This window comes from Nymphaea colorata, chromosome 9 (assembly GCF_008831285.2).
Source record: "Nymphaea colorata isolate Beijing-Zhang1983 chromosome 9, ASM883128v2, whole genome shotgun sequence".
Classification (NCBI taxonomy): domain Eukaryota; kingdom Viridiplantae; phylum Streptophyta; class Magnoliopsida; order Nymphaeales; family Nymphaeaceae; genus Nymphaea; species Nymphaea colorata.
The window spans coordinates 19,875,524-19,903,442 of NC_045146.1; the positions used below are offsets into that span (position 1 = coordinate 19,875,524).

Consider the following 27,919-nt stretch of genomic DNA (forward strand, 5'->3'; position numbering starts at 1 on the left):
AGTCTTTCATTGATTTTTGCCTGACATTTTGTTCTATTCTTTGTAAGAAACATGCTGTAAGGAAAGAGAAAGCAACCGAGCAGGAAACATGGCAGTTATCAAAGTTCTATCCCATGATTGAGGTATAATGAATTCAGAATTTGTTCTTATTTTTGTGGGTTTTAGTTTTTTAAAATTCATTGAAGCGATTATGTGCGCATGCATGAGTATTTCTCTATGCAACATGAGTCAAAACTCATGCGACTCTGAACTATGCAGTTAAAAACAGCTTAACCAGTCTGAGTGAGGGCTGATTATATGGAGAGAGAGGTTGAAGAAAAAAAAAAAAAAAGGAAGGTGGGGGTTTGCACTGAGAGTGGGTGGTTTGAATAACGTTACCCAGGTCTGTAACCAATGAAAGTTGGAAGCAAGGCCAGATACCATACAACATGTAAACATGTAAAGGCACATGGAGTTAAGTGCCTCAAACACCTGACTGTCTGCTCATCTCCCCATTTGATCTAACTGTATTGAAAACATCTGATTGCACCCTCCTGGTAACCAAAATCAGCTCCATCCTTCTCTTACATACATGACCTCCTTATGCAGAGTCCATATTTTTCTCCACAAAGTGCAGAACCAGCTTCTCCAAATGAGGAACTAGATGCTGTTATGTCTCAGTTAGCCTGGCCTTTGAATGAGGTCTCTTATGAGGGATTGAGCTCTGGGAGTAACTGCGCAGGTGCCTTCTATGTTTTCTGCACCCATTCTTGTGTAGCTAGGCAGTACCAAAATAGGTAACCAGTGGGCTTCTCGTTGAAGTTGCATAGGATGTGCTTAATGTGGGGGATGGTAACCCCATTCTTCAGCATGAGCTGAATTTGCAGATGGTCAAGAAGCCATAACAAAGCCAGAATTTTAGATCTTGGATGAGACCGGCAGCTCACAACTGATTCTTTTGGAAAGCAGTTATGCATGAGGGCTGCAAGCTGCACAAAACCAGAATTTTAGATCTTTGATAAGACCGGCAGCCCACAACTGATTCTTTGGAAAGCAATTATGCATGGGGGCTGTAAGCTGCACAAACTTTAGCTATAGAGAATTTCCTGTCAGCAGTGCTGATTGTGGCCAGATGCCACATTTTGGGTGTCACCATCCACATTGACTAAATAGGTAAGACTGTTCTTGTTGTTAGTTGCTAGGCTAGAGATGGTGGATAAAACCCTTAAAATAAGGTGATAGCTGTCATTTGCTGAATAGAATTCTCCTTGATAATTGCGTAGGGTTTTGAAAAAACCATGAAGAAAAGAGGGTAGGTGAGGCTGCCATAAATAGACACTAGTGGGTAGGAGATAAAGATAACCTTGATGCACCCTTGGCTCACCCGAGGTTGGTGTGTTTTTTCCCGTTTGTTGTCAGGATATCTTCTGAATTCAATGCATTCTTTGGTCCAGCCCAAAACCCATTGCCTTAAATCACTTTGAATTGTAATTCCAAAAGCTTGAATTGAAGGCTTATCAAGAATTTATTTTCAACATGAAAAGATGTTGCTTTGATCGCTCCATAGGATGCGCTAATTCTGTAATAACCATCAATCCATGCATGCTGCATGATGCTCCTTTGTGGAATTAACACTAGTCACTAAGCAACTTGAAGTTGTTTGATAAGATAGCAAATCTGATCCTTATTGCGAGAACTTCTTAAAATGTTAAGTGCTGCAGCAAAGGACAACGTGCATAAAACAAGAAATGTCCCCTTGCATCTCTTTTTTTTAGTCATCAAAGTTATGATGAAGTGATGCATGAGTGGGAGGATGGAATTTCTATAGAACTCCTCAAGAAATTCAGCATCTTGTTCAATAATATTCTGCTACCACCTGAAACATCTGTTTTCTGACCATTCAATCTGGGTGGGTGCTTCTAGGCCCAAAAAGTAGTTTATTGCTGCTTTACTCTCCTGAACTGTAGAGGGCATTTGCAACATCCTAGCCTGTGCAGATGTTAAGATAAGAATGCCTTGCCTCCCAATTGAGTCAGCTTGGTATCAGCATTCTGTTCTTCGTGATGTTCCAGCTCACCTGTGGAGAGAAAATGGTTGTGGCTTTCTCAGTGTCTTTTGGAAGCCAACTGGTGAATCATTACCATCTCCAATGTCCACTTCATCTCATCTTTTGCCTGCCATTCACCAAATTAGTAGGGATCTTCAATTCCATGACCAACTGATTTTGTTTTTGTGCTTCAGGTAGGTTCTGTAGGGATGAGACTGCTTGTTCTAAAATAGATAGCTCCTCCTCCCATGGTTGCAACTATTCAAACCTCTGCACTCACATATCTTGCAACCGAGTCTAGACAATTCTCATCCACTGGTTTTCTGTAGTACCATTTAGCTACTTTTATGGCCCTAGCTTTTGACATTCTATGTGTACCAGACCAAGGTTTCTCTTCCAAACTAATGAAGTTGGTACAATGATGACTTCTGATAATGTAACAACCAACTTTGTGCAGTACTCTTGTATTGAAGATTGTAAGAGATCTTTAAAGGCTTATAAAAGGAGTTGCTAAGTGGTTGGTTGTCCTAATTCCCAGTCTTTTTAGGTCGGAACTAAGTTATTAGGGGGTGGGTTGGAATCTATCAAACTAGGGGTCCAGGCCTGATGTGGGGCTGGGTTGGGTCATTACAGTAGTATCAAAGCAGAGTTCAACACTTGGACCTAGGGTTCCACATGTGCGGATGCATGTGCCGGGAGGTAGATCATAATGTTTGCTTTGAGAAGTCTAGTCCCATATTGAAAATTATGAGAGATCTTCAAGAGCTTATAAAGGAGGTTGTTAGGTGTTTGGTTGTCCTGGTTCTTAGACTTTTTGGGTCGGAACCAAAGTTGCTAGGGGTGGGATGGGATCCATTAGACTAGGGACCTGAGACTGGTGTGGGAGTGGGTTGGATTATTACAGATAATGGCTTCTAGTTTTAGATATATTTGAAATATTTTCTGGTATTTTTGGATCTAGCAAAAAGTGTCATTTTCTTTTTCCTAGCTATGGTTGAGTTGGATGATTCAAAATTGTCTATTTCTCAGAGAACTGATTACTGGTCACATGATTATTACAGGTAAGTAGGTCTTCAATGAATTTCAAAGCACAAACATAAATTGTTTTGCATGAAAAAAAAAATTAAGTTAGAAATAAGAAATTACGGTGCAAGCTTCAGCAACCATGCTACATTGATCATATCTGCTGGGTCAGACCAGTTTTGACACAACCTGCACCTTGATTTGCAGTTAGATAGGATGCTTATAGTTGCAAAACTACCCTACATATTACATGACTGTTTTTTAGTTTCATCATATAATTCAAGAGTAGTAGTCATTGTTTACTAATTTCAGGATCTCCTTTTCTCTCCCTGTTTGTCATGCTGGCATTGTTTATAGGACCTCTTGATTTGTCTATATCATGAGAGCCAACTTTTGGGGGCTAAGTAATAACTTATGTAAATGAACAGCAGATGCATTGACATATATAACCAGCAACTCAGATCTATAGAAAGATAACAAAAGGACATAAGAAAAAGTAGCAAAACCACCAAGTACCCTCTGATGGACCTGATAGTTGTCTATGTCATATCGACACTCTTATTGGGTGTCACAGCTTTGTCTAAAGAAGGTGAACAATTGCACAACTTTAGACATGGTTATACATGACTAGTCAAGGGTTGGAGCAATCAACGCACCTACTTTCGTTTTAATCTAAAACTGGAAATTGTAAATTTGGAAAGTTATGTTTAGTTCAAAAAATTGAAAACAAAAGCATTTAAAGTCATCTTGGTATCCTATCCTAGTCTATGAACATAGTTGGACTCCCTTTGTTATTCTACTTGTTTGTGCACTGTTATGTATCTGTCATAGTTATGAAATGTGAGTAATAGCTTTTCTGTATATCATTTCTATATTTAATTAATGCAGTAATTGGTTACTTTTATCTATCAATAAACACTAAAAGCAAATAAATGGGTTGTGCTTTTAGTACTTACTGATAAACAAAAGCAGTTGATAACTGCATCTAACTGAATCTAGAAGACAAATTAATGCTGTAATTGGTTGAAGTAAATAATGCAGTAATTGGTTGCTTTTATCTATTGAGAAACACTAAAAGCAAATAAGTGGGTTGTGCTTTTAGTATTTACTGATAAACAAAGGCAATTCATAACTGCATCTAACTGAATCTGGAAGACATGTATCAGCATAACGTTTTCTCTCACATTTTAACTATTTGAAATTAGTTCAGACCCATGAATTTTTCATGCCACACGTGTGACAATTACATCTGAAGTTACTTAAAATTACCACCTGAAAGTCAAACTCATGATTTATTCCATGTACTACTAGTAATGGTATCATGCATCTAAATTTGCTGATAGACTGATACACATGTTGGGTTTTCTAGGAGTTGATTAGACAACTTAGCAAAGGTGAACTGCCAAAGAATGAATTTCCATGCATGAACGATCCTAATCAAACTAATCAAGGGTCTCATGTTGCACCAACGCGGACCACTCAAGCTCAACCTGGCCAGTCCATAAAGTCAAGAAGAACTGCAACTTGGGCAAAACCCCGTCTTTCTGATGATGGCTATTCAAGGTAACTTGACATCTTTCTCTTTCTCTCTCTCTCTCTGACACGCACACACATAATGACTAGAAAATGACAAGACTATAAAGACGATCCATCGGATTGGATTGAGCAATCTAATCACGTTGAGGCAACGGCTCACAAGTTGTCCTTATCATTCTCATATTTTCTAGCTTCTTATATTTGAAATGCACACACACATGCACAGAGAGAGAGGGGGGAGAGAAAGAGAGAGAGAGAGAGAGATTTAAAAACCATTACTAAAAGCATCATGCCACGGGAGCATTGGCAATATGGTGTCCTTAATGATAGGTTTTAAATATTTAGCCATCCGACAGCCAGCAGATTTCAATTCACACACACACACACACAGACATATATATGGCTTCTCAATAGAAATCTTGTCTCTAACGTTCTTGAACCATACAAATCTTTTATAAAGCTGGACTACTAGATCGACCATTTGGTTGTGAAGAAAAAGTATAATATAAAAATAAAGAATTATCAATTCCATGATGTGGAAGTGTAAAAATATTCAAAATTGCAAGTCTTCTAAAATCTAGGATACACACAATAAAAACAGTAGATGCTTTTAAAAGCTGTATCTCCCCAAGAAGCAGCCTCTCATCTATGTACAACATTATGAATTTTGTAAGTGCTGAATCCTTGAATAGATCGGTGCACCAACATGCTGTGGTTTAAAAACCATTCTGATTTTTGTACCATGAGCATTACATTTGTGCTGTTAGTCTTGTTAGAAAATATTTTTTAAACATGTGTTTTTAATGGAATAGGAGGGTAACCTGGCATGTGGGCATAAAACCATCACGATCCCTCCCTGCTCCTTCACTTTTTTATTTGGAACACTTTTATGCCTTCTGATTTGTTATTTGTTGGTGTTTTTAGTGATTCTATTCTTCGCCATGCATCAACTGATTTTAAAAGGATGGGACAGCGTATTTTTGTGTTCATCATTGGTGGAGCTACTCGCTCCGAGGTACTCTCTCTAATATGTACATACATGCACACATATATTCTGCATATCTATGATATATGCTTCTCTATGGTGTCTTCATCAGCTACGTGCTGCCCACAAGCTAACCAATGAGCTCAATCGGGAGATAATCCTTGGTTCATCCCACCTTGATGATCCTCCACAGTTCGTCACAGTAAGGATTTCAGTTTCTTGGTTTCTTAGGAACTTTGATACGATGAGTTCAAGTCCACTCAGCAGTTTCGTTCCATGCTTAGCCGTTCTCTTTGCATAAACTGGTGAATAATGGACCTAAATTATTATAGATAGTAGACAGGAAACCAATCTTTGTTGATATATGGCGCAGCAGATTTGCCGGATTCTAGCCAATTTTGTCCAACTTCCTAAATGAGCAGAGCCAGCTCAAATAGATGGAATTGAAAAAAAATCCCTATGCGCAAACCAGTTATGAGGGATTTAAGATCAACAATTTTAGGTTGACTAAAAATTTTATGGACCATGAAATTCAATCTTTGCATTCGGTTTTAGCAGTTTTTATTAACCTATAAACATTGGCTGTCCAAGCTCATTTGTGAAGTCAAAATGAACAAAATTGGCTGGAATCCAATCAAACCGGCTACAGGGCGCTGGGCAGCTATAAATAGTGGTTGGCATGTATATATATATATATATATATATATATATATAGAGAGAGAGAGAGAGAGAAATTGGTAGAAACCAGACCATTAGGTCAGGGACAAAAACCAGACCTTTTAAACTTTTTGTTAACAATTTATTTTAAATAAAATATAAACATCTTAATATATTTATAAAAATTATTTTGATATAAAACATGTTTTGACTAGAGTTGTTTTTATAAATAATGTTGATTTTTTTATTATCAAAATGTTGATGCTATGGGAGCGATTCATTTTTTCTATACAAAAACACTATTAAAGCTAAAAAATTGATCAACTTAATATATGTTTTGCATCAACATATTCTTAAAATCATATCAATAAGGTTAGTTTTCTTAAAAAAAATATCTTAAATGTCATATTTAAATGGAGAGAGAAAGAGAGGATACGTGATGAATATGTTTCTGACCTGCGATGTTTTTTTTTATTTATTCTTTCTTCATCTATACTTGCAGAAGTTGAAGTTGCTATCTGCTCAAGAGCTTTCTTTGGGCGCTCTTCAATTTTAACACACTGATATTGATTTTATACTATTTGGCGGACTTTGATGCCCTCTCTTCTGATATGAGAAGCTCTGAGTTGCTAACTTTTCAGAATGGTGGTAAACTGGGAAGGGTATAGATACTAGAAGGCCAGAGTCAATGCTGCTTTGGGGCTACTTTACTCCAAAGGGTGCGTGAACACCCACGCAGGATACATCGCCTGTTTTCTTGTTCTAGATGAGTCATCGGGATTCAGGTACTTGAGCGGCTCAACCATTTCGTACAAGTAAAACTTGTATATGTTAAAAGTATGGTTATACCGTTTGCATAATTATTGACTTCATTTGGTGCACCAAACGTCATAAAGTCGTTGTTTCTGGTTCTGGCGATTTTCTAAGGCAAACTTTCATGTCCGTCTATTTTTCAGCCGACTGTCACGGGAGGTCTTGGATCACGTGATGCAATCTTGTTCTTGATGTTCTTGGGTGTCATTTACCAATAACGTCCTCTCGTACCGTAACAGCGAACGTTTGGTTGCGGGTGCTCTGCGTGGAGTCACACAACTGGAGAAACAGGTTGGGGCCTTCGCCAAAATTTAACTCTTATTCTGTGAAATGACTTCCCTGCCGCGCTGTTTCCACGAAGGCTGTCTGACCGGCCTTAGATAAACCTTCTGTGATCGGCCTTCAATGGTGTAGATGTGGTTGATATACTAAGACACCTTCTGCAAAATGATGTCGGTGCACTTTTTTCAGACCTTTGCGGTGTGTGTGAAAAGATCTAGATCGAAGATGGGAAGGGTATTTTATCAGTAAACGAAAGGGAGTTTCGACTTAACTTGCAGTACCAAACGCCCCAACCAAGAAATTCTCTCACCGCAGCCACGCGTGGTGTTCTTTCGGCTCTCAGCCCCCTGAAGCATCTATCTGAATTCACAGGCTTGTCCTATCGCTAAGACTCATGCATCTCGTTACCTTTGTCGTGTTTACGCTGAAGAGGTTGTTAGAAAGTATGGATTTATAAGTTGCCATTGATTTAAATGTGCAAACAATCAATAACGGACAAAGGCGACTTGATTCTTATATGCCGGATTTAGAGAGTGTCAACCATCGACCATCAAGGTTTGGGTTGGACGCCGATTATATCTAAAACTCGAATGGTAGGGTTTGGCAAAATACTGAACGGGGCCAATGCACTGCTCTAGATATGGTAAAAACTTGCTTTGAGAAAATCTTATCTCGAGTCTTCTGAAAGTTAGGTTTACCTTTTCTATTCAAAAGCCAAAACTTTTTGGTGGCCCACAAGCTGGGAAATGGGTCGACTAGAGTCCAACAATTTTTATGCAGACTAATGGCGGATAATTTATGGAAAAAATCTATTTTTATAGTTAAATGATAAACGTATACAGAACACATTGGCTTCATTCACAGACAATACATTTGGCCACGAGAGTGTCTAAATGTTGAAAATGTCATAAAAGAAGATGTCATAAAGCGCCATTTTTATAAGCAGATAATGCACCGATAAGTCGAAGAATCACTGGGAAAAAAACGAGCAACTTAAAAAGAGAACAATAAGTAGTCTCCCTAATCCACCAACTGGAAAATTGGCGAATCTAGCCAACCATTTTCTGCTTGATCGGTAGCTGGACATTCTGCGCCATTCTACCAAGTGGGGGATGGCAGGTATTGGACACTGGCCGATGCGTTCGGCCTTTCTCAACCGCTTGATTGCCGAAAAATGGGTGGTTGAGAAAAATGCAGACCTTCGTTTCAGTTATTGGCCGCTAAGAAAATGACTGAACTAAGCCTACACGGTCGATGATGCTGATATGGCGCCTGGTTTGAAATGGCTGGAATGTGGCTAACCTCAGTGAACGGCCTATTCACGGTTAGGGTTAACTTTGATGGAGGAACAAAGTGAACGATGGTGAGAAAGAGAGAGAGAGAAGTGAGTGGTGGTAAGCATAGCCAAAGGCGGCAAAAGATGAAGCATGGACCAACGGTGATTGAAGTAATGTTTAAAAAGTCAACTCTTTGACCCAAGTTGACCATGCTCCACTGGGCCCTCCTACCTGGGTCAATCTAAGGCAGACGAGTTCTTCCCTAAGGTGTTTTGCTGGAAGGAACAAAGACAATCAATGAAAACGAGTCCCGACGTTCCAAATGCACAATTTCAATAGACAAAATCTAACCTATGGCCGACCCTAGATCACACTCTCTACTTGGCCCTCTAACAACGACGATTCTAGAGCCTAATTCTATCAATTCAAAACAATGAAAAGCAACAAAAACTTGCATCAAAAATAGTCCTAAACTTGCTGGAAATGAAACCTGCGTTGGTCACAAAGAAAAAAAATGAAAATTGTGCAGACTGTATTCTAAAGAGGGATGAAAAGGCATATTTACTACTACACTGGTCTCCTGACAAGCAAAGGATAGAAGAGACTTAGAGTGAGTTGCCAACGTGCAACCTGCCAGGAGGCGTCCAACCCTGTGCGCAGTTGTTCACTCCACAGCATATTGATCAGTGAGTAAGAGCAGACCAGCGGCACAGCTTGGATCATCAGTGTTCCGAACGACGGTTGCATGTTGGGACCCAGCACCGTACAGATTCTCTAGGACAGCAAGTTGAGGACAGGGATTGTTCTCGTTAGGACTGGATAGGCTGTTATCGAGGGCACAGTTAGGACCGGCGGTTGAGCCCCAAGTGAGTTGCGAGGCACCAGGTGGGCGCGGCTTCCAGGCCCTGTCAAAGGACAGTGCTGAGGGCGAGACCGGCTACTGAGGCACCAGGAAGGCACACGGTAGCAGGCGCACATTCCGCCTCCATTATGTTGAAGGCCTGGCTCCACCGCTGTGGTCGAGCATGCTGCCGACGGCGCCAAGCGGACGGCAGTGTGTAGCCAAACGGCCGGTACAGAACTCAAGACTGCATGGACAGAGCAGTCCCTACAGTGCAGTTCGCCCTGGTATTTCGCGCATTGTACTCACAGGGGTCGACGAAACATGTTATCTTAGCACAATGAAATTGGTGTTAGACTAAAGAAAATGAAGACAAAAATTGGATCTCTCAGGTACAAGGACAACCTATGTTGCTGCACTTTTTTCTATTTATACTTTATACGTGACACCTGTTCCAAATCGAGGCTTAAAATTAGCAATTGTTCATAATTACTCAAACTATTGCAAAATTCTCAAACATTCTAGGCATCATCTATGGAGCCTTCTGTTGTAATTTCAAATAATTGAGGACATAGTATTTTGGATCCCATGCTTACATCTAGTATAATCCAATCTAAACCCTTTTGGATGGATCTAGATCTAAATCTTCTTGAAAAATTGCTCTAATGCACAAAATTGCATATAAATCTCCGACTTTAACTCCAAAAGCAACAAATTCGAACGATAGCTCGTTAACACTTGAAGCAACATAAACACGAGGTTTAAATGATAAAATCATGATCAAAATGCATGGATTATAATGTAATATACGATTCAATTTATGCATAATTAGGCAGCCCAGAGATCACTCTCCCTTCAAGTACAAAGGCTAGATATGTACGTTATACTGCACTTTGTTTAATAGAGAAAAGTTGATGAAAATGTGGAAACATTTCTCTTCAACATAGGTAGATCTATGCTGCAGAATGGAATTATTATTTTTACAATCCTATTGAAATGGAAATGGGAGTTTATCTGCACTTCATTTTTCTATTGGAGAGTTGCTACTACCAGACATACAAAGAGTTTTCTGTCCAAACCATGACCTCTTGCATTACTTGGGGATTTGAACTGCCTTGGAACTCCAAGTGTAAAACTAAATAAATCTGCATCTATACCGGCTCCTATTTTGCTCTTAATTCTTCATATTGGACTGCAAATTTGTGGACATACATGAAGTAAATCACCCTTACACATGAAGCAGCAAGAAAGAGCCTACTAGCCATGTTGAGTGTAAATTTGATATGTTTTTTGCTAATTAGGCATGCATAGACACATTTATAAAATGTCAAATTAATTTTGGTCTTCTCTAGACTAGTTTTCATCTTCAATCCCATTATTTTGCAACTTTAATAATCCAATAGCAACCAATGAGTAAGAGTTGCTTCAGTTTCCACAATTGTGGCTTCAGTTTCCACAATTGTTGGTGCTTAAATCCAGCTAATCGCAGAAGGCTGGAACATTAGGACTGAGAAACTTTGCAATTAATCATTGGGGTACTCTATGAAATTAGATCGAGTGGAGGACAATATTATTTGGTGGCTCAAATTTGAAGGGGCAACATGGTTAAGAAAAACATACCTTGGGGAGGAAATTAGTAGAACTTGTGGCTAAAGTTGAATAAGGAAGGATTCAAGGGAAACATTACATCGAGCTCTTTGGATGATGGGAGTTACTGTGAACAAAGAAGAAACCGCATTTATTGTATTATAGTTGGGTTAGGAGATTCTAAACGCATTTCTATTGTTGGTAGAGATTATGCAAGCCACTTGCTTGCGAAAGGACGTCGTATCTCCTCGTCGGTAATTGCAGTTCGTAAGTACCACCCATCCAAAACGAACTTATTAAATCCCTATACTGCGGGTTCTAAAGAATTAGATATTGCTGAAGTAAATGAAAAGAAAAAAAAAAAGGACCTCAATAGTTCCTCATCCCTAGAATCGAAAATGAACGAAATAAAAGGATGAAACAATTCACGATCATTTTCCAGGTATAAACAAAACCATTATCAATCATTGAGAAATTATATAAATTTTACTAGCTAGGCTCCATGATTGAGAAACTACAATCATCACTAATTGAGGATCTATGGCATTTTCAAAAGTAATAATCCATGATTGAAAATCTCAAGGCAAAACAAATGGAGGCAACAGTATCTCTTAAATACCTACGGGATTGCAATGCATTAATAAGTGGCAAGGCAGTCCACTTCAAAGGGGAGGTTCTGATGCAAACTTTGTGAATGGTGAGGACACAAGTCACACAAGGGAAGGCAGTTAATCTTTTAGGGACGGTGGAGATGAACCAGTCACTCTGAAAAAGGAAGAACAGTATCTCTTTAAATATTTTTCTATCATAAAAAGGAAGGAAGATGACTTAGCTTAGCGTATGTATCGAGCTGTCAAACAAAGCTAGAGAGTCTCTCCCAAACTCAGGCTTCCACACCACGAAGGTGCCGCCGCTTTCCTCGTTACAGGATCATCTCCTCTGTAATCTAACTTGTCTTTGACGGCCAAATGGTAAGTCTTCGTGAAAAAGGGCGTCGGGTGCTGACCTCTTCGCCTCCCCCACCACCATCGGCCCTTATCATTCTCCAGTAGATGGTCGATCTCGTCGTCGACTCTCGCCGGACGGCGACAGCGTGTTTTTAAAGAAAAGTCCAGTGGGCAAATTTGTCATTTGAATGAATAACGAAGGGCAGCTGTTCGAGAAACGAAAGTTCACCGCCTGTTTGATGTTTCTTAAATTATAAGTGTTTATTTGTTATTCGCTCATTAGATGACAGGTCGTTTGTAAATTCTTATTGGCAAACTCACTAAAAAACACAGCTAACTTTTCAATACATGCTTTATGAAAAGGCGGTTGATTATTTTTCTTTCTAAGATTGTGCATGTTTTTTCTTATTTAACCAGAGTTCTCGGCGCTTAAAATTTCAAGTTCGATGTCTGAATTGTCAATTGATAATACGGCAATGGGTTTCTTGCTAACCTATAAGATGCAGGGACGAATTTGGTGGGGGAAAAAACAACCTGTTTTGTTGTATTCCTATTAAGAACATTTTCAAACAATTTTCCTCAGATCCAATTGCTTGACTTTCCTCGCCCTTCGCCCACAAGATCCCCCTCCCCATTCTGCTCCTCTTCTCTTGCGAGCTTCAGTCTCTCTCCAGAATAGGTTGTGACGACACTCCTTTCTCGTCTCCCAAAAGAGGAGGAAATGAAACCCTTCTCCATTTGGGGTAAACGGCGGTCATCTGTGCATTCCAGCAATCTCCTCGCTTTCCCAATCCTCCATTTCTGCAGATGCTAGCTGTCCCTTTTTGAAAAAGAAAGAGGAGGGTGGGAGGACTAATCATTCTCGTTCATCCCTTCTCCTCCCCATCATGTACAGATCGGGCGCGGTGATGGCGTGGAACGTTTTTAGATTCTGCACGGCTCTCAGAGGCCTGGGCTCTATCATGATTCTTCTAGTTCTTGGCGTCGTCGGTGTTACATACTATGCGGTCGTCATCACCAACTATGGCCCTGCCTTGTATCACGGCGGTCTCGAATCCCTACTCGCTCTCCTGATCCTGCTATTCTTCCACGTTCTGGTACGTCACACGCTATTTTGCTCCTTTTAGTGCTTATATGGGGAACGCCTGGCGCCTACAAAATGTTGTATTTCCTTGCCCACCTTTTGGGTGAAATGAAGGGAGGAAAAATTCGTTCACGTTGTTTCTGTAACTGCGACTAGGTTTCCTCTTGTAGGGAACTTATGATTAAGAAGCGAGGACACAGGCAGCCCTGGCGACCAGGTCACAAATGTTTGAGAATCAGATGCCTAAAGGGTTCACTGTGGCAGGGAAACCATTTTCATTCGCACTGGCAATTTCATAGATATGTTTAAGACATTATCTGTTTTACTTGCATTAGATGAATACAAAAAATTGCTCTAAACTAATGTAACAGTATGACTCAAAGTATCCTGCGCATACATTCTGGCGAATCAACCTTGCCACCTAACTTGATTTTGGCATGATGCAGGACGCAAGGTAGTAATGGAACTCGAGTATATATTTTTTAGAATCTTAGACGTGAGACTATTTCCAAGCCATTCTTGTACTTGGGATGTAATAACTACGGTTCTGTAGGGTTTGATCGGTGGAATGCGGTTGTTCCTTCTGCACTTTGAGCATTTACCTTTGGAGCAGTCCTCTACTTTGGTAACTCTAGTAAATGACTTTGAACCTAGTCATTGTTTGCCTAGTCTTAAAGTGTATAATCTTTGCCTGGTTGGTCTGCCACTCTGCCTTAATGTTTCTTGGAAGGGAAGTACCGGATTCTATGAATGAAAGTAAACATCCGTCAAACCTGTGATGCTCATTTTCATGGGCAAACTTGATCATCGTAACGGGTATTTTTTAATAGGCAAGCTAGGTTAGGCAGGCATCCTACCAAATTGGGCGAATAAAATATGCACCCAGGGTACTGAGTGGTTCAGTTTCTTTATTTTGAAGGGCTTGAGTTTGAATCTCTAGACAGGTTAAAATCTTCATAGCAAATTGCATTTGACAGCATATATGTCTAGGAATGCATGTAGGTCCTAACATCCACAAATATGTGCTTCATGAAATGCAGGAAGCCCATGTTTTGGACTGACACAGACACCATCTATACTTTCAGAACTTAGAAATTAAAATATTATGTTGAAGATGTGTACATCAGAACATTATCTATTTTGTGTTAGATACAGGCGTAGCCGGTTGCTTAGGCTAGTTGGTTCCAGCCAACCTGCTACTTGAAGTATGCCTATGTTTATCTGCACACTCAATAGCTCTAGCTTTTTTATTTGACAACAAAAATTCTCCTTTTTTCTCTTATTATTTTTTTCTTTTTTCTGCAACAATTTTTTTCTGTTTTCGTGCACTTTTCTTTTCACTTCTTTGTTCTTGCATGTGATTGTGTACTAAAAATATATGTGTGCATGCACAGTTATAGAGATTGTTATAATTATAATTGCAAGTTGTATACTATTATAATTTGTATATTTTGTCTGTTATTTTAGCTTTTGAACTGTACATTGCATATATATGTGTTATCTTCTTAGTATTTTTCTGTTTTATTAAAATTATAATAGAAGACAGTTTTACAGTGAGCAAGGTAAACATAAAAGATGTGATTATAAAATACTTTTATTCCCTTCTTTTTTCTAATTGAATTATTAATTTGGTTCTTGTTTTAAGACTTTAGTTTTAGAAATTTAGAATCAGAGACCTGGCCATTGGCATTTGAAAACACCGAAATAGTATTTGGACAGATAGAATCCACCCAGTTAAATAAATATGTGAAAAAAAATGCATTTGATGAGGAGAAATAGACTCAATTTTGGTCTTCCTCATAAACAAATCGGAAATAGATTCCTAGCAAAACCTATGGATCGAATCACTCTTTTTGTGGTATACCACCTCATTGTGAAAAGTTTACTCATGTATTGAAATTTGTTGAAAAATCTTCAAGGGCCTATAAACAAGTTGACTAAATGATTAGTTGTCCTGGTTCTTAGCCTTTTTGGATTGAAACAAAAGACGGTAAGGGGTGGTTTGAACTTCTAGTTGTGGGAGCGAGCTGGGTTTGTTGCAGTTGGAATCACAGCGAAGTTCAACACTTGGACTTGGAGTGTCACATGCAAGAATGTATTTGCTTTAAGGGGGTTGAATTGTAACACTCCAATATGAAAAGTCTAGTTTCACTTCAAAGATTCTTGAAAATCTTCAAGGGCTTATGGGAGGGTTGGTTAAGTGATTGTTGAACTAGTTCCTAGCCTTTTTGTTACTGGAACTTAAACCATTAGGGGGCGGGTTGCAATCTACAAAACTAGGAACCCAAATCCAGTGTGGGGTGGGTTGGGTTATGACATGTAGTTCAAAGGTTAAATCATTTAGCGAAGCTACCAAAGTGAAAATTTTTGGCATCACAAAAAAGTCAATCGATCCTATGTCAAAGTCAATAAAGATTTACGCTACAAGTGCAAGGTGTATCCATTGCATCCGAGTTTGTCCTGCTGACTTAGACATAATATGTTGAGAAGGTAAACAAAGCACTTTTGCACCAAGAACAAATAACTGATGTGAATCTGCTTGTCCAATAGATTTCAAGTGTAGAAGTTCATTTTTGGCATGAAACCGCCCATATGTGTGTGTGTGTGTCTCTGTTGTCAAAAATTCAATAGATCATCTCACAGTTCATTGTAATGCATTTGTAAGTTTTTATGTTGATTCAAAATCAATAACTTACAATTTCTATAATCTATTGGCAAATGAATGACGAGTGTCTATCATGCCATATTCACAGAAAAAAAATTATGCATTTTATAATTTTCAATCAGAAGCTAAACATAAGTTGTTCAAGACTGTTTTACGGTAAAGACTAATGGGGATTCGTCTGTCTGACCCGATCCATGTCAATTGACTACAAAAAAAGTAACACATATATTTATACAGAAATAAATGCCTAAATATATAAATTTACGTAAAGAACATATATATTTATAGGTGAGGAATTAATTGGCTGACCAATACGAGTAATTGACTAGTCTAACCAATTAGTTGCTGGTTTGAAATACTAGTCAGTCGATAAATGACTTATCTGACTAGTTGGACTAGTTGGGATATATATATATATATGTATATATCCCAACTAGTCCAACTAGTATGATAAGTCATTTATCGACTGGCTAGTATTTCAAACCAGCAATGTATCCATCCTCTGGCCATTGTGAGCTTCATCCAATCACGGCTGCTTGCCACTAGATGTTTTGCACGGAGTGGGGCATTATTAAACACGCCGTCTGGTGCATTGCATTAGGCAGTTTGCTATGAAAGGTCGGAGGATTCTTTCCTCCAAACCTAGACGGAGAAATCCACAAATCCTATATATGTATACATGTGTGTATACATATTTAGGAGCTGAAATCCTCCGACGGTCCAGAGCTTCATCTAATAAAGGCTGCGGGATGCAATGCATTGGGCAGTGTGCTATGAGAGGCCAAAACCTGGAAGGAGAAATCCACAAATCCTATATATGTACACACACACACACATATATATGTATATATCATAGTCACAAAAAACACATTTTTTCTAAAAATGTGACAAAATGTGATAAATAAAATAGCTGTTTAAAACTTTAAAAAATGCATTTTTTTTAAGAAAACGTTAAAATGAAAAAAGAGAAAAAAAAACTGCTTTTTTGTGTAGTTTTCATGTTTTTTTTTCATATTTTTTCAATGCCAATTTTTTTTTTTCATTTTCTATTTTTATTTATTGTAAGTCTACTTATTTTGTCATGTTTTCAATTTTTATTATTAGTTTCTCATTTATTTTATTTTTCCCTTACTTTTATTTATTTTTTATTTTTAAAAGTTTTTCTTTGTTTTTTCCCTTTTTTTCAATCCCATCGTATTATACCCGAGAAAAACCTCACCTTTTGAAATGCAAGAATGCTTTTTGTGGCTACGATATATATATATATATAGGAAATTTCTATGATGTTGTGTACCAAATATTGCCAGATACCTAAGAATTGAAAATTTGTCATTAAAAGCACCATGAATTGTTTTTAGAAACACTGTGAAATGTTCCTGCATCACAAACCATCGCTAATACTCATGTGTCAATTGTTTTTCAGTGATAGATTTTTAATTTTTAACTATCCAGCAACATCTGGTACATAGCAGCATAGAATTCCCCTATATATATATATATGTAAATTTATATACCATGTTAAGAGGGTTTTCTCGTGTCTCACATGTCACAAGATGCATGTTTGGAATGATTTGGTAAATCAATGGCTAACAATTTTGTGATGATAATTATCACTCTAAAAATGGTCTAAAATATTAGGTTGGAGTTCCCTTTTAACTCATAAAAAATGTTAATAAGGGAAAGTGCATACCTAACATCTGGTAAACATTCTCTTATTTTTTGTTAAAAACACACCTATGTTCTACATTGTTAAATGATCTGCTGTCAATGTAACCTAGTTAACACCAACCAAAGTTGAGTTAGTGAAATCAATGACTAGAATGCCCCGAATATGAAGAAATCATGTTCAATCATTTGCATTGGCTTCTTTAACTATGCATAATTATATTAATGCATGATCAAGTATATCCAAGCATTTTCGAGTAACTTGGCTCAGATAGTTTTATTCCGAATTTACTGATTTCCGCACAAAATATCCTTTCCATTTGGTATCTACATACTATGGAAACTGCTGCATTTGTCATTTGATGCATCAAATTGTAATGCAAATATCACCAAACTGTAAGTTTGCCATTCAGAATTTAGATGACTCATATAAACCATTGCTGTTGTGCAATAGATTATGTTCTTTCTGGATTCATTAGTGTAATAATTCCGTTTGACCCATCCAGTTGATTACATTTTCTAAGTTGCTATACAAGCCAGAGAGGTGAATCGGTGATGAAACTCTCTCGTTCTATGAATTATTGTTCATGAGGATGGTAAAAGATAAAACCGTATGTGTAAATGAATGTACCGGGTTAATGGTTGGGCAGTGTAAATGGTTATTTGAAATTTAGCAGGCCTTCCCATATAATAATTGATAATGTCATGCAGCCCTTCTTTTCTTTTGAATTATTTATTGATTTAATCTTAATTTTTGCCGGATTGATTCAGTTTGAGTGTCATTTGATAACGCAGGTGACTGACCATGGCTATACTTTTTGCAAATTGGATTTGACCAATGCTTATTTTGAACCTACAAGGAAATGAAAATCCAAATTAATGGACTTCTCTTGTTGTTTCATCAATGTTGGTACCTTGAAATTGTTATTCTTATTCAAAGCTATTCTCAGCTTCTCTTTCCTTCTATTTATCAGAAATAAAACTCCTTACCATTCTCCTCTGAACCTGCCCCACCACATCCTTTTTCTTCACCGCTGTTGTAGTTTACTTTAATGTTTCAATTTCTTTTTCCTGCTTTCAAATGCAGAAACACTTTCCTGAAGTCTTAATCTTCTATTTTTGTAGCTGGTGATGCTACTATGGAGCTACTTTTCTGTGGTTTTCACGGATCCAGGCAGTGTTCCGCCAAGTTGGAGGCCTACAGTGGATGAAGAGAGTGGTGACACTATTCCATTAGCTAGCTCTGAGTTTGTTAATCAAGTTGTGGGTTCACAACTGTCTCCAGTTGTTGTTGATCCGTCAAATTCCAGAGTTCGTTACTGCAGGAAGTGCAACCAGTTGAAGCCACCTCGCTGCCACCATTGCTCTGTTTGTAAGTTATGATTTCACTTTGTAATTATCCTTTTAGTTATTTGCGAGAAACATCGACATATTTATGGTTTTGTGTCAGTTTGATCATTTATTCGCAGTATATTATATGGTTTTTTCGGTTTTAGTTACCTTTATGATGTATGACTTATGTTTAGGTACTGACGCTGGATCTTGTTGTGTGTTTGGTAGGTGGGAGGTGTGTTCTGAAAATGGACCATCACTGTGTATGGGTGGTTAACTGTGTTGGTGCACTAAATTATAAATTTTTCCTTCTTTTCCTGGTAAGGTGTCTGCACTACACTCCAGTTATTGTCTATTCATTATTTCTACATCTGGAAAACAGTTACAAATACAGTTCTCGGGTTTCTATCAGCAAGCATTTTTGGTTTGTTCGGCAATTTTTTTAAGAAAAACCTCTGAAACTCAGAAAATTTAAAATTGTACAAAAGATAACGGATAGAATTTATGATACTTAGAGTTTTATCTTAAAGTCATATTGATAAAGGTTCAAGATGGATTTAAAATTTTTTGATAAACAAAAATGGAAACATACAATGGAAATATGTTAAAAAGATTTTTCATAAAAGGATGGAAAGTTTCACGATGGTATCATGATACTATCACAGGCATTTTTTGCAATAATTTGAAAAGATTACAAGATTATCCCCTTTAGCAATGGTTGTTTTGGCAACAATTTTTCAAAATATTGCCATTACTTGTGACTGTGGTTTGGAACTTCGAAAAGGTGGGTAATGCACCTCTTATGAGTAAGTATATTTTTTAACGTTGTATGGGTACATGTCAATAGTTGTACACTGATGTTGTTTCTTGGTGAATGACATGTATATGTTTATTTATTTATTACAATCTGGAGTAGCACTTGTATAATGTTCTGAAATAGCACCTTTATACTAAATTAATATGAAGGGGCTTGCAAAAAGAGGTCCTGATAAAGAATATGAAGCATATTTTTTATACAAAGAAGCTCTAATGTGGTATAAAACACAATGATGGCGTAAATGTTCAGCAATTTTTTGGTCTCAGGATTTCCCTCATAGCTAAGAAGGATTTTACCTCAAACTTGGAATTTCTGTAACCTTGCCACGAGGTTATCGACCTATTGCTAGACCCTTTTTTTCCGATTGCATTACATATAATACAAGATGTTTTCAAATTTCAACCTATGATGTAGTATTGTTTAAATTGCTTACCTAATTTTGTAGCTTTGTATTACAATGTTTGGAAAATATATTCGGCCAATCTTCAATAGCTAGTACTTGTTGCAGAACCATAGCTATTGGTTTAAGTTTGAAAGCTGTTTGACTCGTACAGTCGTAGCCATGTGGTAACTAGGGCTATTGCAGGTGTAACCTGGACACATCATGGGTATGGCAGCTTGATAGAAGTATACCCATGTAAATGGTTGGTAGTTTTGGAGTGTTAGGTGTTTCATCTTGACATAGTTTTGTTTATTGTATCACGCTATATTAAATGGTTGATAGGATTCAAACTCGTCATACACTTAAATTCTTGAACTAATGCAGATTCACATGGTCCTGAGTGTCTACATGGTCCTCAGGCCTTAAGCTTGTTTTATTTCACCTAGTCAATAGCTGCACTGAAGCATCACCTAGGAATTTGTCAAACACGTTGATGCTTGGGCAAAAGCTGCAGCTAGGCATGGGCAAGTTCTCTTTTTCATTGTTTTTTCCTGTTTCATTTTGTATTCCAAAAAAAAAAAGAAACTGATTAGTGGAGTTGGCATTCTTGAATATTTAGGTTCATCTCTGGCTTAAATTTTGGAATCTTTCCTACGTGGTAACCTTTTAATGAGCTAATGTCAAAATGGATGTGAATCTTTTCTCTCTACAATTTTGACAATTTTTGTTAGTGATGACACACCATATTCCTCTCCACAGGTCTAAAACTAGTCTCCTTATTGTGCTGAATACTTTAGATGTTTTTTTTTTTTTCATTTTCATACAGCTGTTGATCTTTGTTATTTTGTCATCTGGTGAAAAACTATTCTGACTTATATACATGTAAATATATCTCTAAATGCAGTTCTATACTTTCCTTGAGACAACGCTTGTTACATTAGCTTTGCTGCCACAGTTTGTGGCATTCTTTAGTGATCGAGAGATCCCTGGTACACCTGGAACTCTTGCTACCACCTTCCTGGCATTTGGTATGATTCTTTCATTTTCTTTCTTAGTAGTCTTGTCCTGCTGCAGCTTGTGTTTGTTGCTTACTGGTTTGCTGTATGTAGTGTTGAACCTGGCTTTTGCTCTAAGTGTTCTGGGTTTTCTGATCATGCATATATCTCTGGTCTCTGCCAATACAACAACCATTGAGGTAAATAGACTGGAACTGGTTTAGCCTCTAAGGCTGCATTTCCTTTCGTGGTTATTTTGGTTCTCTATTACAAACAGAGAAAATTAATGATCCTTTAGTAGTCCTTGTCAAAGTTGATGCCCTCTAAACCTCTGATTCTTAATCATAACTTTGATGTTTGTTGGCAATGTCTCGAAGGTTGGGGAATAACACCTGTGTTTTCTCAGTGACCAAAAACAAATGTGCCTGAAATTTCTCAATTTATGTTCTTATATTCAGGCATATGAAAAGAAGAGTTCTCCAAAATGGCGGTATGATCTAGGTCGAAGAAGGAATTTTGAACAGGTTGGTATTCTTTTTTCTTCCATGTTATTAGATGATCATGTGTAGTTGTTATTTTTTCCCACATTCTTTTTAGTCCTACCAATTTATTTGAATCCTTTTTTTCCGTATATATTCACAACCTTCACTGGTCAAACATGGATGTTGTTTAATCAAGAAACTTGGTAAAATTGACTTGTGGTGGAACACAAAAAAATGAATGTGCAGTATTAGGTTTTTTAACCTTTTATTTCTACTTTTTTCAGAAATTAAATCGTCTCTGATAGTCTATCACATGGTTAGTAAGGACATTCTGGAAGTGGGTTTATAGGCAATGAAATATAATAAATTTGATCATAAGGCAGGTCTGCTGTCTAGAAACTAGCAATGCATGTCCACGTATTCTGAAAAAGGTGATGTAAGTGAAATTCTAAATGCAGGTTTTTGGGACAGATAAGGGGTATTGGTTCCTTCCTGCCTACTCAGAAGATGATTTGCGTAGGATGCCTGCTCTTCAGGGACTCGAATATCCATCAAAACCCGATCTGGACGGTCAAGAGCTATGACACCCTCTCTCTTTCCCAAAGCAGCTATTCTGCAGCTGGACTAGCGAGGCCACTGTCTTACGCTATTACCTGACTTCACGATATTAGCACCTTGGCTGTTAAAGTCCGCCTGGTTTGACATTTGGGGTCTTGTGCAAGAGAGCGTGATTTCTGTGCAGGTCAAATGGAATACACACATGATTGACAGGATACTTGTTTTAGGCATGTGTCAGATCAAAGGGAGTTTCTTGTGGATAGCTAGTCATTGAATGATGGTGTTATTCTTACTACGTAAACCATAAAGGCACCTTCTTATGTGTTTTCCCCCCTTTTAACTCATGACTGCGATATACGGTGGCTTTGCACAAGGTTGACCAAGTGATGATGCTGCCCAACACAGGTGGGTTGTTTTGCACGAAGTACCTTGAGGACTCCTGTTTGTGGTTGCTTTGCACAAAAAAAGTTCCTTGAGGGGTGAGGGGCGTTTGGCAACATGAAGACTAGCACATTGTTTTATGAATCTGATTGAAGCACATTCATGGAACACTATATAATATTGTGTTAGTATTTCTGTTGCCAAACACCTTTTGAGAATACAAAAAAACATAAACAAGATCATGTTTTTAAATATATATTGGTATTGAATCGATCTTGCGTGCATCGGTCGAGAGTTTTTTTCTGCTTTAGGGCATGAAAGAACTTGATTCTATGCGTGGGTTTTTGCTAAGGATTGTGGAGGACGGATTATCTTAAATATAAGTTGATTTTTTCTTCTCTTTTTGAATTTGAGCACATGGTCATGATGCCAACCATTTCGTTCAGTAGGAATCAACCATTGGATAGCCTTACAATACGTAATCAAGTAGTTAAGAGACTTTAAATCCATCTCACAGTCATCTATATCAAGCATTGATGCGTCGAAGCAGATGGAAATACTTAACGATTATTCAAAAGCTAGTATTTTTCATCTCAATGGATTGTGGACCTCCGTTTATTCAAAGGTGGGTTCAGCGTCCTGAGAAATTCCAAGCTTAAATAAAGGGTGATTAATATTCATTTCTAATATAATAAATGCTATTAGACATACAAGCATTACATGCAAGAGAAAAAAAAAGAATGAGAGAGGAGATATGGGATGAGAGAAGTAGGGGGTGGGAAAGGAAGGGGCGGACGGACGTCGCTTTCGGTATTGGCTGGGTGACAAGGATATACCCATGATGTTTCATGTATTTGTTTATTGTTTAAGAAGATGATGTCACCGTTGGCCCTCAGCTCACGCGCTATACTTTCAATTCAATCAGTCATTCAGGCAGCGGAGTTCGCTCCGCTAATTGTGGTAGAAATTTCCCGCGGGAATAATTGCTCCACCTTGACTCGCAGCACGCCTCCTCTCTCTCTCTCTCTCTCTCTCTCTCTCTCTCTCTCTCTCTCATCTATCCAATACATCTCCCATCTCCACACTCCACAGGAAAAAAAAATGCTTTTTTATTTTATATTTTTAAAAACTATAACTATATATGTATCATCCACATACGTCTTTTGCCACAATTTTTGACGATATAAAAGATATATATATATATATATATATATATATATATACATGGATTCATTCTTCTAATCCATCAGTTTTCATGGGGGGAGGATACTGTACAGTGAGAAAAAAAAGGTAAGTGAGATGGTGAAAGAGGAAGGAATGAAAAAAAAACGATTTAATTTGCGACCATTGTTATATCAGTAAAAAACTAATTATGAGCTTAGCTGTCAATTTGATCGATTTTTTATAAGAAATCGAGATATCAAGTATAATATTAGTTTCTAACATAGTGAGCGATTACTTATATTTTAATTTATAAAATTACCTTTTCAAAACTAAAGTAGAGTAGAGTTATCATTCATCTTTTTAGAAAATTAGTTTTGCACAGGACAGTTATGAACCATTCATCTAAATAAGAAGAATTTCACTTCATACCCAAAAAAATTAGTGTCGTGCCCAGTCTCGTGCAAATAATATATATATATATATCAAGTCTACTAAACGCTGGATGCTGTCATAGCTAAAAACTAAAAGAACTTGTTGATGATATGCAATCATTTCAAGAGCATCAATAATAATTTTAATTTGTAGTCATTCGACTCCAGTTATATGTGTATGTTTGTAAATTTGATTGTTTGTCTAATGCAACAAATCTAATAAAAAGATTGGAAAATACAACAAAAAGCAAAGAAAAACTCAACTTAGTAATATTTTCTATGTCTAAATTGAATTTGTTAAAATTATATCAATTGCAGAATTCATGGTTTTTTAATTCTTTGACATATAGGTTCATCTAACTCACTGAAATTGTGGAACAACAAAAATTATTAGATGGCACACAGAAGATGAATTTTAAGAACGAAAATTCCAAATCCATATGTTAATGGGCTGTAGGAGGATGCAAATCTCTTTTCGATGGATGTTGCAGACATGGCAAATGACTATTCTCTCTATGCCCTCTTTCATTATGATAAGCTCCCTCTAACATCCTGGCAAATGACTATTCTCTCTATTTCCCGCTTCATTGAGGAAATACTCCCTCTAACATTCTTAAACATCAAAAGGGAGGAGAGGGAGAGAGATAGCAAACCGGATGTTTGCAAAATTTAGTAAAGAGTGTAAATGATTGTGTACGCACGAGAAAATAGACGTTCATCTCTTCGTTCAATAGTTTATAATGAATATCGAATACAAAGAGAAATAGTCACTATGTATGTATATATATATATATACATACAATTTTCTCTTTTAACACTGTGATCTTCCAATTCTAGAGTGAAGAGAGTGATTAAAAGAAGAGAAACAAAAAAAGAAAAAGAGAAAAACTGAAGAGAGACCAAAGAAGAGTGGAAACGAGTCTTAAAAGTATGCGACTTAAAAGAGAGAGAGTGTGTATATATATATATATAACTAAAATTCACTCAAAAGAAAAAGCAAATACAAATAAGTTTCCTTAATTGAGACCCCTTGCTTCTTTTATGAGGTATTTCAGCCCCTTACAAATACAAGTGGGTTACTAGTTTTTATTTTAATTTTCATTGCCGATTTTTTAAAAATCAATAGGTAAAAAGTTTTCATCGAGTTTGACATACATTCTCATAATTACCTTATATATTTGCTACAAAAAATAGTCACACTAAAATGACATTAGCCATGGTTTATGACTTGCAATGGTTTATGGTGGCTTGAACAATGTTTTATAGTGTTTTTGGCAAAAATTTCCAAAGTTTAACGATCCAATAACTATTCTGCCTCAGATAGCATTAATCATTGATTAATGTGTGTGTATATATATATATGTATATGTATACATTAATCTTTGTGTAAGTTTACATTTGATTTTCTATATATATATATATATAGCAATTGATTTTTCAATGCTAAAAAGGAGAACAGTTAATAAATAAAGAACTATGAATTAGAGAGTGGCAATCTTTGTGTAAGTTAACATTTGATTTTCTTTTATATATGCACACATGGAAAAAAGCAAGATCATGACGTTTAGTAGATCTATATCTGTTCGTTGTTTATTATGTATCTCTATTGGAAGTTCCATCAGTTGATATAATATATAAGCCAATGCCAAGGTCCAATAGGCGAACGATTTAAAGAAATTAGAAAAAAAAAAGTTAGTTGTGAGAAAATATTGAAAAAAATTACCACACCCTAGTTTCGTCATTTTAGTGGAAACGCAGGGATGAACGGACGGTTGATTGATGTAAATCCATAATCTACCGACACGCCATGAGGGTCAATAAGAGCACAACTTATACATTTGAAAGAAGGAAGATGAAACGGAGGTGGATGTGCAACGGAGTCGGTAGCGTTTAACGGAAACTTATTGATGATGTTGCTGAAAATTGCCCGTTCCAAGGTGGGGCAAAAGAAGAAGAACAAGGGTCATGAAAAATAAACAAGAAGTAAACGAGCTAATATATAAAGAAAGAAGCAGGGAAAGGGCGTTGAGGGTGTGGGTGGGCAGGGAAGGAGACAAAGAGGGAAGAGAAGTAGGCAGTGGTATGGACCCCAGGCCAACAGAAGGCGAAGGCGAGAACAAAGTGGCGACCGCCTGCGTTCAGTCCCAAGAGAAGAGGGGAGGGGCCCTCTGACAGCTAGACTTTAAGAATCTACCTGTATCCCAATAACCGGAAATCAATGGCGCGCTCTTGAGAAAACGGGCCTCACTTTTTCCTTCACACATCTTTTTGCGCTTTGTCATTTATATACAACCACGAGCCAAATCAAACAAACCATATTCCTGTTCATTCTCCTCCCCCTCCTTTCTCTTCCTCCTCTTCCTCTGTAGCTACCTGTGCTTGTTTCTGCGTCTCTCGTGACATACAAATCCACACGCTTTGTCCTGGGAAAGTGTGGGAGTTAAAGAGAGAGAGAGAGAGAGAGGCGGAACCAAAAGAGTGAGAATGGGCAGACAGAAGCCTCTCTTCTTCCCTTCTTTGTCCGTTTGGCTTGAAATGATCAGCCTTCTGATGCTGCTGGTACTCGCCTCCGTTCCCGTCATCCGCGTGCAGGCATGGAGGCCGTGGCCCAGATTGTTCAACGACAGCACCAGTTACCCAGATCCCGTTTTCGGGAGCTCCAAGAGGTACGAGGGCTCTTCCGAGTTCGTTCACCTTCAGTACCACATGGGTCCGGTGCTCACTTCCAACATCACCATACACACCATCTGGTATGGGTCCTGGCAGCCCAGCCAGAAGAGGATAATCAAGGGGTTTCTCCGCTCCATCTCTTCCCGGGACGCTCAATCTCCTTCAGTCTCCGAGTGGTGGAGCACGGTGCAGCTCTACACCGACCAAACGGGATCCAACATCAGCAGCAATGTCTTGCTGGGATCGGAGAAGAACGATAGGTATTCCCATGGCAAGTCCCTCACCCGCCTGTCGATTCAGAGCGTCATAAAGGGGGCCATCACCGCGTCCACCAGGCCCCTCCCCATCGACTCTCGGAACGGCCTCTACCTCGTCCTTACCTCCCCCGATGTGCATATGCAGGATTTCTGCGGTCAGGTGTGCGGCTTCCACTACTTCACCTTCCCCTCCATCGTCGGCACCACACTCCCTTACGCGTGGGTGGGCAACTCGGCAGCCCAGTGCCCGGGCGTGTGCGCCTACCCGTTCGCCGTGCCCTCCTACATTCCCGGCCTCAAGCCCTTGAATCCCCCCAACGGCGATGCCGGCGTCGACGGGATGATCAGCGTCATCGCTCACGAGATCGCCGAGCTCTCCACCAACCCCTTGGTGAACGCTTGGTATGCTGGACAGGACCCATCCTTCCCCACGGAGATTGCTGATTTGTGCGAAGGGATCTATGGCACAGGTGGTGGTGGCTCCTACACCGGCCAGCTGTCTGTCGACAAGACGGGAGCTACGTACAACATGAACGGAGGAAGGAGGAGGTTTTTGGTCCAGTGGGTTTGGAACCCTGTGCTTAACTACTGTTTTGGTCCAAATGCCTTGGACAAGTAAAGAAGACGGCGTTTCTTCTTTCCCACTCGCGGGAAGAGAGAGAGAGAGGGAGAGGGAGGGAGATGATCATGGAAGCTGTTACCTGCCAATACCGTTAGGTCCATCGCCGATATCTCCTGCTGCAGTTGCTTTCTCCGTTCCACTACGCACAGGAAAATTGAGGAGGAGGTTTGAGACTGACTTCTCATTCCCTCCTTTTTTCTGTCTGTTTAGTGTACTCTCCTCTTCCATCCCTTTCTAAGTCCATACGCAGTCGCGTGCAACTTATTACGTCTTTCTTGTTCTGATAGATATGTGTGAATGGATGGAGGTAATCAAAGGGACCAATGGTTGCTTTTTGGCACTACTGTCCTTTGAACTTGAACTCCATTTTCCCGCTTCCTTTCATGCTTCCCAAGGATAAAAGAAATTGCTTGTTTAAGTGGCTATGTATAGTACGCAGT

General features: G+C 38.4%; 3 protein-coding genes across 11 annotated transcripts in view; all 3 read left to right on the plus strand.

The window, feature by feature from the left end:
* LOC116259847 (SNARE-interacting protein KEULE-like) overlaps window positions 1–7,796 on the plus strand; it is a 38,743-nt gene extending 30,947 nt beyond the window's left edge. For 6 of the 7 annotated variants that reach the window (XM_031637799.2, XM_031637801.2, XM_050079391.1 and 3 more), the window contains 6 exons: window positions 48–122; window positions 4,419–4,612; window positions 5,510–5,600; window positions 5,683–5,772; window positions 6,730–7,012; window positions 7,184–7,796. In XM_031637799.2, the coding sequence (XP_031493659.1) occupies window positions 48–122; window positions 4,419–4,612; window positions 5,510–5,600; window positions 5,683–5,772; window positions 6,730–6,783 (504 nt within the window). In that variant the 3' untranslated portion in view covers window positions 6,784–7,012; window positions 7,184–7,796. The other variant, XM_031637797.2, reaches the window with a different exon arrangement.
* A 4,067-nt stretch (window positions 7,797–11,863) lies between these two features.
* LOC116260249 (probable protein S-acyltransferase 14) lies at window positions 11,864–22,294 on the plus strand. 3 transcript variants are annotated; one of them, XM_050079493.1, is made up of 8 exons: window positions 11,864–11,998; window positions 12,870–13,071; window positions 18,514–18,760; window positions 18,949–19,040; window positions 20,824–20,947; window positions 21,029–21,114; window positions 21,373–21,438; window positions 21,855–22,294. In XM_050079493.1, exons 2-8 carry the CDS (start codon window positions 12,883–12,885, stop codon window positions 21,978–21,980), a joined length of 930 nt encoding a protein of 309 aa, XP_049935450.1. In that variant the 5' UTR covers window positions 11,864–11,998; window positions 12,870–12,882; the 3' UTR covers window positions 21,981–22,294. The 3 variants fall into 3 exon arrangements, with proteins under 3 accessions (XP_049935450.1, XP_031494288.1, XP_031494289.1); XM_031638428.2 differs by lacking the exon at window positions 11,864–11,998 and having other exon boundaries at window positions 12,339–13,071; XM_031638429.2 differs by lacking the exons at window positions 11,864–11,998; window positions 12,870–13,071 and adding an exon at window positions 16,826–18,294.
* A 3,894-nt stretch (window positions 22,295–26,188) lies between these two features.
* LOC116259799 (protein EXORDIUM-like 3) lies at window positions 26,189–27,904 on the plus strand. The gene has a single exon (XM_031637722.2). It carries the CDS (start codon window positions 26,415–26,417, stop codon window positions 27,474–27,476), a length of 1,062 nt encoding a protein of 353 aa, XP_031493582.1. The 5' UTR covers window positions 26,189–26,414; the 3' UTR covers window positions 27,477–27,904.
* The last annotated feature ends 15 nt before the right edge of the window (window positions 27,905–27,919 follow it).